The 10,000-nt window shown below is 32.7% G+C and overlaps 1 protein-coding gene across 1 annotated transcript in view; it reads left to right on the top strand.

The window, feature by feature from the left end:
- LOC137640145 (glutamate receptor ionotropic, kainate 4-like) overlaps nucleotides 1-10,000 on the top strand; it is a 425,472-nt gene that overhangs the window by 399,585 nt on the left and 15,887 nt on the right. The window contains exons 2-7 of the mRNA XM_068372643.1: nucleotides 3,562-3,897; nucleotides 4,353-4,514; nucleotides 5,490-5,710; nucleotides 7,090-7,212; nucleotides 8,131-8,296; nucleotides 9,843-10,000. The exon at nucleotides 9,843-10,000 is cut by the window's right edge and continues 84 nt beyond it. Of these exons, the coding sequence (XP_068228744.1) occupies nucleotides 3,569-3,897; nucleotides 4,353-4,514; nucleotides 5,490-5,710; nucleotides 7,090-7,212; nucleotides 8,131-8,296; nucleotides 9,843-10,000 (1,159 nt within the window). The 5' untranslated portion in view covers nucleotides 3,562-3,568. The remainder of the gene's footprint in view (nucleotides 1-3,561; nucleotides 3,898-4,352; nucleotides 4,515-5,489; nucleotides 5,711-7,089; nucleotides 7,213-8,130; nucleotides 8,297-9,842) is intronic.

Here is a 10,000-nt window from a genome sequence, read left to right on the forward strand (position 1 = left end):
TATATATATATATATATATACACACATATATATATAGATGGATTGATAGATAGATAGATAAATAGATAATTTCTAAGAAAGAGGTAGATATATGTAAGATTCTATTTTTGTATACTTATGCAAAAAAAAAAAAATCAACTTATAAGCCATACATAATTACTATGGCATCGCTGTTACGATACTCTGATCTTGTGGACGTCTTGAAGTTACGGAGGGCATAATGACCTCATTATTATTATTATTATTACCATCCAAGCTACAACCCTAGTTAGAAAAGCAAGATGCTATAAGCCCAGGGGCTCCAACAGGGAAAAATAGCCCAGTGAGGAAAGGAAATAAGGAAACAAATAAACGAAGAGAACAAATCAACAACAAATCACTCCAAAATAAGCAACAACGCCAAAACAGACATGTCATACACAAACTATTAACAACATCAAAAACAAATGTTGTCATAAATAAACTATAAAAAGACTCATAATGACAGTCCTTAATCTATTTTCAGAATTGCAATGTATTCCCGCTCAAACAGACCCGAGGTCTTGGGTGCCCGCGCCCGTTTCGTGTGGCTCTGGTTTTATGGGGTGCCGGCCCAGAGAATCGCTTACGAAAGTGGTGTTAGTACTACTACTGTTTACAGGTGGATAAAAAGATGGCAGATGGAAGGACATGTCTATTCTAAGCCAAGAAGAGCTTACAAAGTTCCAAACTCGACCCCATGAAATTTTTTCTTATGAAATCTGGGATATAATTAATTAAGAAATTACGTAATATTATACTTTAATCAAATTATTTCTGAATCCAATAGTTTAAATCGTTTTACTATTATGTCAGATGTTTTGACTTATCTAAATAGAAAATAAGAAAATATATATATACAAGAATAGTTGTTCTTTATATATGGGCAAAGAAATGCTATGTCAAATCTTAATTATATACCACCATTGTTTAAGTTTGACGCCATTGTCACTTGTATAGAAAACTAATAAAATTGATTTAAAGATCTTTTGCGCCGTCAATATCCAACAAAATTAATTCTCAATTTACAAATAATGCCTGTCTCATTTATAAGTGACCGCCTCGGTGTGAATATTAAGAAAAGATATTCACAAGTAGTGGAGCAGGTTGAGCACGATTCTTGGAAATGCAAATTTGCATTATTATTATTATTATTATTATTATTATTATTATTATGATTATTATTATTATCATTATTATTATTCCTTTGTTAATCACAGTCTAGAGGGACTGGCGGTTAATAAAATTAGGGTGTGTCAGTGTGCACTTATACAGTTAGATGTGTCATGGACTCCTGTGTCCAACTGTACATATGAAACGTAGGCATTAAATAATATACCAAATAACCTGGCCATTTAAGATGTATGTGTAATGAGATGGTATCTGGAGAAACTACATGGATTGTTTATCTTACAAATGATTCGTAAAATAGTTTGAATAGATGAATGATATATGCGAACATTCAGAGTGAGACTGAATTACCAAGTACCTGTATTCATCACAGAGATTTTGGGTGAAATAAGCCCCACCCCCTGATGACGTCATAGCCAATCATGCTGTCTCCCGCGTTAACAGCTTGAAATGTGTAAGGGGATGTATTGTGACTGCTGCTAACGTGGGAGACAACGGGGTTGGCTTAGACGTCATCAGGGGGTGGAGCTTATTTTGCTCGGTATCTTTGCGGCAATTATAAGTGTGGCAATACCTTTACACTGTGAAAGTGTTTCTATATCACCATGATCAGCAATTCTGTATTAGTCAGTGACATCCTTACTAGGTTCATTTGCAAAGAGCTGTCAAACTAAAGATTCCCACCATCCCGAATCGGCAGTGGGCAGCGTGGTGATGAATGGTCAAACTGCAGACATGAGTAAGGTCGTGTCCTGGGTCTTTCTCCTGCAGTGGACTAGAAACGGCTGCATTCATTGTTGTTGTTGTTATTATTGTTATGGTTGTTGTTGTTGTTGTTGTTGTTGTTGTAGTAGGTGACTTGAACTAAAAGATCTCATAATTGACCCATATCAAGAGCATTGGCACAAAAAATGTTGTAGTTTACTTTACATATTGTCAATCATATGTAAGTTGTGGATCCTCCCTTTCAAAGGAGATAAGTCTGACATAGTTCACTGGAATAATGACAATTTAAAATTGATACATACGTGTAAATACAAACTAGAGATCAGAAAAAGGCAAAAAGAAATTTATGATGGCATCAAAAATGTGTAATCGTATATCTACATGATAGAACAGTGATTTTCACAACTAACTTGGCAAACATATTCTTATTTGCTAGATATTAGTGTTTTACTTGCTAGTATGTAAAGTTACCAGATGCAGCATCCACAAATATCTTTAGTTAGCTGTTATATGTAATGAACTTCATGAATGAGTGAAAAGAAAGTCTGGATCACAATATGTGTGGAGTAGGATGGGTTAAAAAGGTAACCACCTTTTTTTCTTCTATTAACGGGCTTTTCTCCCATTTTTTTTGTATGGGGTAAGTACGGTTGCCTTGTTTTTGAAGAACTTTGCGTTGGCCTATAGTAGACTGTAGTCATGATCGGCTGCACTGCCTGGCATCACTTTAGACCCCGATAGCGTATATTCATGCATTGTACCATAATCAGAATCCTTCCTCCTAGCATCAAGGAGTCTTGGGCAGTTAGGTAGACAGTACAAGACATGTAAGATGTCTGCTATACTTTCAGAAGGTTTTGGAGTTACTTTGTTTGTGCGTGTATTAGTCTGTAACACCCATTTTCTTTTTAAGCAAACCTATCCGTTGATTATATACATAATCCGGAGGTGTCTACACGGATAGCAAAGTGTCCGTCTCTCTGACTGGTCGGTGTATAATTAAAAACCTAGGTAATATAATACTATTTATAATTGGACATATAAATTCCTAGCACACATAGCTCCAAGGAAGTGTGCACCCAGGTAAACATACAGCTAGTGTAGGAAGAAATAGCAGAGTTAGTGGGCGGGGTTACTCGCAGGAACTTGCCGCTCAATAAGCGTATGACAGGGTGTACTTCCTCAGAGCAAGACGCAGCAAGAATTCCTGTGTCCAACTGTAGGTATTTGTATTGCGGAATCACATGGTATTTTAGTATTAAGAGAAAATTGGGAAGAAATAGGTTGGCGATTAATATTGTCAAGAAGGTAGAGATATGGACTGCCAATTTATTGATTAAATGGTATTGACAAGGTGTTATAAGGATTTCACGATGCTAAACGTGAATTTTTCACTTGTCTGGAAAACAGATGTGAGCTTATGACTGTTAAAGTCTTTATGGATTATCCTTGTTACTATTACTATGATAATCACTATTTGAATTTACAGACATCAACTTAATGGTGACTGTTTACTTAAACAGCATATTATTAGTTCACCTGTTTTTTTTTTTTTTTTTTTTTTGCAACATCTATGAATTAGAAGAAAAGGAATAAGGGTCCATTATGAATAAGGACGCAAAGCCTAACATTTTGTTTGTTGTGAAATTTATTTCTAATAATATTTTTATTTTCTTTTTTTTACAGGGATCTAATGTGGACATCCTTATGGCTTCTTTTATTCACCATTGAAACTGAGGCCACTGAAACTAAGTTGAGTACAAATTCAGATATATCTGACTCATTTACAAAGTTGGGAACATCCGAAAATAACTTAAATGGATCATCCAGTGGAACATTTGATGGGAATTCCAACAGTCAACTGGAGAGAGCAAACAATCAAATTGTGCCATTTGATGATGTTAATTCAGCATCCATTATTGGGAAGATGGTCTGGGAAGCCATAGAAGAGAAAGTCCCAGGATGTCACTTGGTAATGGTAACACCTGATGTTCGTCAAACTTTTCTTCTCAGTGTTATGCAGTAAGTTGCCCAATTACAACCAACAGTAATATTTTCCATTTAAATATCATAGCATTTATGCTTATCTTCTATTCTAAATCATTCATTGTTATATTTACACATCTATTCATTATACTACCTGTCTGAAAGCAAGAATTGTATGAAATAGTAATTTTTAATCAGCTGAAAGGGGAAAGTATAAAATAAGAGCCACATACCATTTTCATAGAGACATAAGATTAAATACAATCAAATTTTTTCTATAGGGAGGAAAAGAGAATCATTGTTACTCCTAGTTATATTTGATTACATTTGCCTCAATTTGTACATAAGATGAATATATGAATTAAAAATGTAAAACACAAAAGCAGACTTAAGTTATATCTACTGGTGTCATAATTATGCTTTTTTTCAGCCTAATACAGATATTTATTGATATTTTATTACTCACAATTACCCATTGCTTAAACTTCCAGATACAGTTCCATGGCTTCTCAGCCTTTTGTGATAATTGAACTTCACAGCTTCCAAGACGAGAATTCAAACGATGCTTCAGCAGCACTTTGGGGTGGAGTCATGACTGTCTGCCAGGTACTTGTGCTTGATCTTATTTCTGGCGACGAAGGAATGATTTTTAGGTTTGTTTCCTTATTTTCACAAGCTGTGGTAGCTTTTGTAATATCATTTTTTATAAGAAAAATATTTAGACAATAGGAAACTTTGGTAACTTCTATATTAAGTTTTTTTAATAAATAAAATTTTTAAATAGACCATAGGAAACTGTGGTAACTTCTATATTAAGTTTTTTGAATAAATAAAATTTTGAAATAGACAATAGGAAACTGTGGTAACTTCTATATTAAGTTTTTTGAATGAAGAAAATCTTTAAATAGAAAATAGGAAGACACAATAAGAGTATTATAGAGATGAGAAAAATGCTATATATTTTAGTATTTCTTCCCTTTATTTGAAGAATCTAATCTGTTTTCCATCTTTTTTAAAAATATTAATATTGCAGGCTTTTTCAAATTCAAAATAGGATTATCATGCCGATTAGCAAGATAGTACATTATTGTCTTACATTTCTTCTTCTTATATTAAAAACCTAATCTATGTTTTTCATCTTTCTGTTACAAAAATTAATATTACAGGTTTCTTGAATCACAGAGTTGATACGTGGTCTATTTCCTCTATTTCTACAAGCTGTAGAATGTTCCCAAATTGTTTTATAGTGTCTCTTACGCCTTTTTGTTCTAAATGTTAACTTTACGTGCTACTTTAATCATCGGGGTTTTAGTTGGTTACGTATTAAACATGGTATCAGAAAGTTATGATATAACAGCTATGAGATGTTGCCCTTGGATTTTTTTTTTTTTTTTTTTTTTTTTTTTTTTTTTTTTTTTTGCCTATTCATCTACATTAGACGTGGCCCCTGGGTGGTTAAAACTTTGTGCTTTTTATCATCATCCTAGAGATAAATTTTGAATAGAAAATGAAATACATTAATAGGATTATCATAAAGATGAACGAAATAGTACATTGTCTTAACATTTCTTTCCCGGTATTTGAAGCATCTAATATACGTTCTTTCATTTCTTAAATAAATATATTAGGTTTCTCGAATTGCATAAAGTTGACATTTGGCCCGAGGCATGGATCTTCATTCTTGGACAAGCATCAGGTGCTAAGGCAACCCTCGAGCAGGACATTTTTCGCAACACACTTCAGCCAGTGTATCTTGGTCTTCAAGAGTCCACAGTGGATGAAATTAAAAACCAAAATTCTCAGAAGAGATTATTCACCCAGTCGGATTTCAAGCTCTCAGAGGCGGAAGGTAATTATTCAATGAATATACGTAGTAGGTTGGCCACGGCACAAGCTACCCCTTGAGATACTACCGCCAGAAAGTTATTGGATCTTTCGACTGGTCAGACAGTACTACATTGGATCTTTCTCTCTGGTTACGGTTCATTTTCCTCTTGCCTACACACAGACACACCAAATAGTCTGGCTTATTCTTTACTTATTCTGCTCTGTACTCATGCACCTGACAAAACCAGACTACTACATTGGAACCTTCTCTCTGGTTACGGTTCATTTTCCCCGTTGCCTATACACAGACACACCAAATAGTCTGGCCTATTCCTTACTTATTCCCCTCTGTCCTCATACACCTGACAACACTGAGATTACCAAACAATTCTTCTTCACCCAAGGGGTTACTGCACTGTAATTGTTCAGTGGCAGCTTTCCTCTTGGTAAGGGTAGAGGGCACTCTTTACCTTTGGTCAGCAGCTCTTCTAGGAGAGGGACACTCCAAATACAAACCACTGTTCTCTGGTCTTGGGTAGTGTCATAGCCTCTGTACCATGGCCTTCCACTCTCTTGAGTTAAGAGTTCTCTTGCCTGAGGGTACACTCAGGCACACTATTCTACCTTATTCCTCTTCCTCTTGTTTTAATTTAATTTTTTATAGCTTGTATATGGAAGATCAAATTTAATGATACTCTTCTTGAAATATTTTATACTGACTGTTCATTACTTCTCTTATAGTTTTATTTTCTTGTTCCCTTTCCTCATTCGGCTCTTTTTCCCTGGTGGAGCCCTTGGCCCTATAGCATCCTGCTTTTCCAATTAGGGTTGTAGCATAGCTTGTAATAATAATAATAGTAATTACCAAATATTGCCATTTTTATTGTTTCATTAGTAAGTACTCTTCTATTAAGCTGTTCTCTAGAGTGGTTATAGTAAGGTCAAACCTGTTTAAATTTACTCATAAGAACCTCTTATAAAATTAGTTTTAATTTTTATTTATATCGTTATTGTCATTATTTCTGTTTCTATTTTTTATCATTACCAAAATTATTATTACTCTTATACTCTTATCATATTATATATATTTTGATTAATTCTTAATAATTATCATTATAATAACTTCTATCACGTTCAATGTCCTTTTCCCTTATCATTATTAAAATAATTCCGACCATTGTCATTTAAGATTGTTATTGTTTTGAAAATTCTTATAATTATTAATAATTCTAAAATTACCAAAATCATTATTCATTTTGAAATTCTTAAAATTATTAATAATTCTAAAATTACCAAAATCATTATTCATTTTGAAATTCTTAAAATTATTACTAATTTTGAAATTATTAAAATCATTATTCATTTTGAAATTATTGTGATTATTATTTTTTCTTATTTCAGGAAAAGAACACATCTCAGTATACAGTAGATGTCTGTATTGCAACAGTGGAACACCGGCAGTGAAATTGCTTTTTCGCTTGCCCATTGGATCATCGGCTCATCAAGCAATCAACCCATTTCCTGGTAATAAGGTTCATTCAATTTGGAATATAAATAAGGTAGATACATGCATATATATATATATATATATATATATATATATATATATATATATATATATATATATATATATATATATATGTGTCCAAAACTGAATGTAGTCCTGAAGAAGGGTCACGAAGTGATGCGAAACGCGTTTCCACACCAAAGTATAAATGGAGAAAAGTGAATTTGTTTCTGCTCTTATCCTGAAAACTATTTGCAGGAGCTGTCTTCGATTTTTGGACGCCCCTGAAATATTGTCCATTTATTATATATAGATATATATACGTATATATATATGTATATATATATATATATATATATATATATATATATATATATATATATATTTATATATATATATATATATATATATATATATATATATATATATATATATATATAAGTATACTATATATGTATATATATATATATATATATATATATATATATATATATATATATATATATATATATATGTATATATAAATATACTATATATATATATATATATATATATATATATATATATATATATATATATATATATATATATATACTATATATATAATATATATATATATATATATATATATATATATATATATATATATATACTTACAAATAAACCACACACAGTCACACACACACACACACACACACACACACACATATATATATATATATATATATATATATATATATATCCACAACAACAACAACACATGCAGCCGGTTCTAGTCCACTGCCGAACAAAAGCCTCAGACATGTCCTTATTTATGTCTGGAGTTAGGCCAGTTATCATCACCAGTGCTCTACTAAATGGATCATACATGGGTGTTTCAGCTTATGAAATTATCTGTATTTGTGATCGTAAACTGATATCAACTTCCATTTCAGACCAACACTCCGATATGCATGGACACAAGTTTCGAGTTGTTTCCATGCCATCCTTTCCCTTCAACGATCTCCTGTGGGATACAGATGAGCCAGAAACTACAGTGACACTCTTGGACTGTCTTGACAAAAGGCTGCTCATTCTCATGTCAAAACACCTTAACTATACGTGAGTGGTTTCCACGAAGATCTTAATTTCTTCCATCTGGTGATCTGCCATGGTGTGGTACGAGGCCTGCACAAGCTCAATTATTTCAATGTAGTGTCCGCAAACCTCGCTATCCTTGTGATCTAAGAATGGGGTGTTTGGGGAAGCCTATAGGTCTACCTGTTGATTCATCAGCAGCTATTGCCTGGCCGTTTCTGGTTCTAGCTCGAGTGGAGAGAGGCTTGGGCGCTGATCATTCATATGAATATATATATATATATATATATATATATATATATATATATATATATATATATATATATATATATATATATATATATATATATATATATATATATATATATGTGTGTGTGTGTGTGTGTGTGTGTGTATAGATAGATAGATAGATAGATAGATATGTAAGCAATTCCATGATTCCTTTCCACATTGGTCTATTTTTCTTTTTAGAGCCCCTGGGCTTATAGCATCATGTTTTACCAGCTAGAGATGTAGCATACCTAATAATAATAATAATAATAATAATAATAATAATAATAATAATAATAATAATAATATTACTATGTTGGACAGAAACTTACGGTCTATTAAATTTCTTATCCCTAATCTAGATATTAATCTTTGGCACCGTCGTTCAATTAGTTCATTATGCACATTGCATAAGATTTTTCATAACTCTGACCATCCTTTACATTCAGATCTCCCTGGACAATTAATTCTAATAGCCAGGCCTTCTCCATCATGAGGCTCAATACTACACATTATTCTAGAAGTTTTATTCCAGCTGTGACCAAGTTGTAGAATGATCTTCGTAATCGGGTAGTTGAATCAGTAGAACTTCAAAAGTTCAAAGTTGGAGAAAATGTTTTTATGTTGACCAGGCTGACATGAGTCTTTTTATTGTTTATATATGACATATCGGTTTTTGACGTTGTTAATAGTTTATATTTGATAAATCTGTTTTGACGTTGCTACTGTTTTTAGAATGATTTATTGTTAATCTATTCTCATCATTTATTTCTTTCCTTATTTCCTTTCCTCACTGGGCTATTTTTCCCTATTGGAGCCTTTGTGCTTATAGCATCTTTCTTTTCCAACTAGGGTTGTAGCTTGGCTAGCAATAATATATATATATATATATATATATATATATATATATATATATATATATATATATATATATATATATATATTTATCCATATGGTGAGTCTCTATGGTATTGCCCTGCTAGGGCAATGTTACTGTCCCTTACCTGTTCCATTCACGAATAACCTCTAAAACCTATTAACTAAATCATCTGACTGGCAGTTAAAGCTTCCATCAAAAGTATTTAATTCATCTAGCAGGCTTTCTTCTTATCTTAAAGAAGCTGTCTGATACAAGAAATCCCTATACCCGGGATGTTTAAGGACACTTGGTAGAATGAGAAGCTTTAAATATCTGGATCTTATTGTGCAGTTTAATATCTGATAGAAATGTACCAATCTTCTGAAAACACAATATGAATGTGAATCATAATTGACAACTTCTTAACCTTAACCCAAACAGGTATGAGACGCGAGCTCCTTGGGACTTACAGTGGGGCGTAGGTACAAGCACTGGCAACTGGACTGGCATGATTGGAACAATTCAGTACAGAAAGGCAGACTTTACAACGACAGTGGCTCCAACTCCAGGCAGGAATACGATCATTGACACAACAAGAG

Source organism: Palaemon carinicauda, chromosome 1 (genome assembly GCF_036898095.1).
Source record: "Palaemon carinicauda isolate YSFRI2023 chromosome 1, ASM3689809v2, whole genome shotgun sequence".
Classification (NCBI taxonomy): Eukaryota; Metazoa; Arthropoda; class Malacostraca; order Decapoda; family Palaemonidae; genus Palaemon; species Palaemon carinicauda.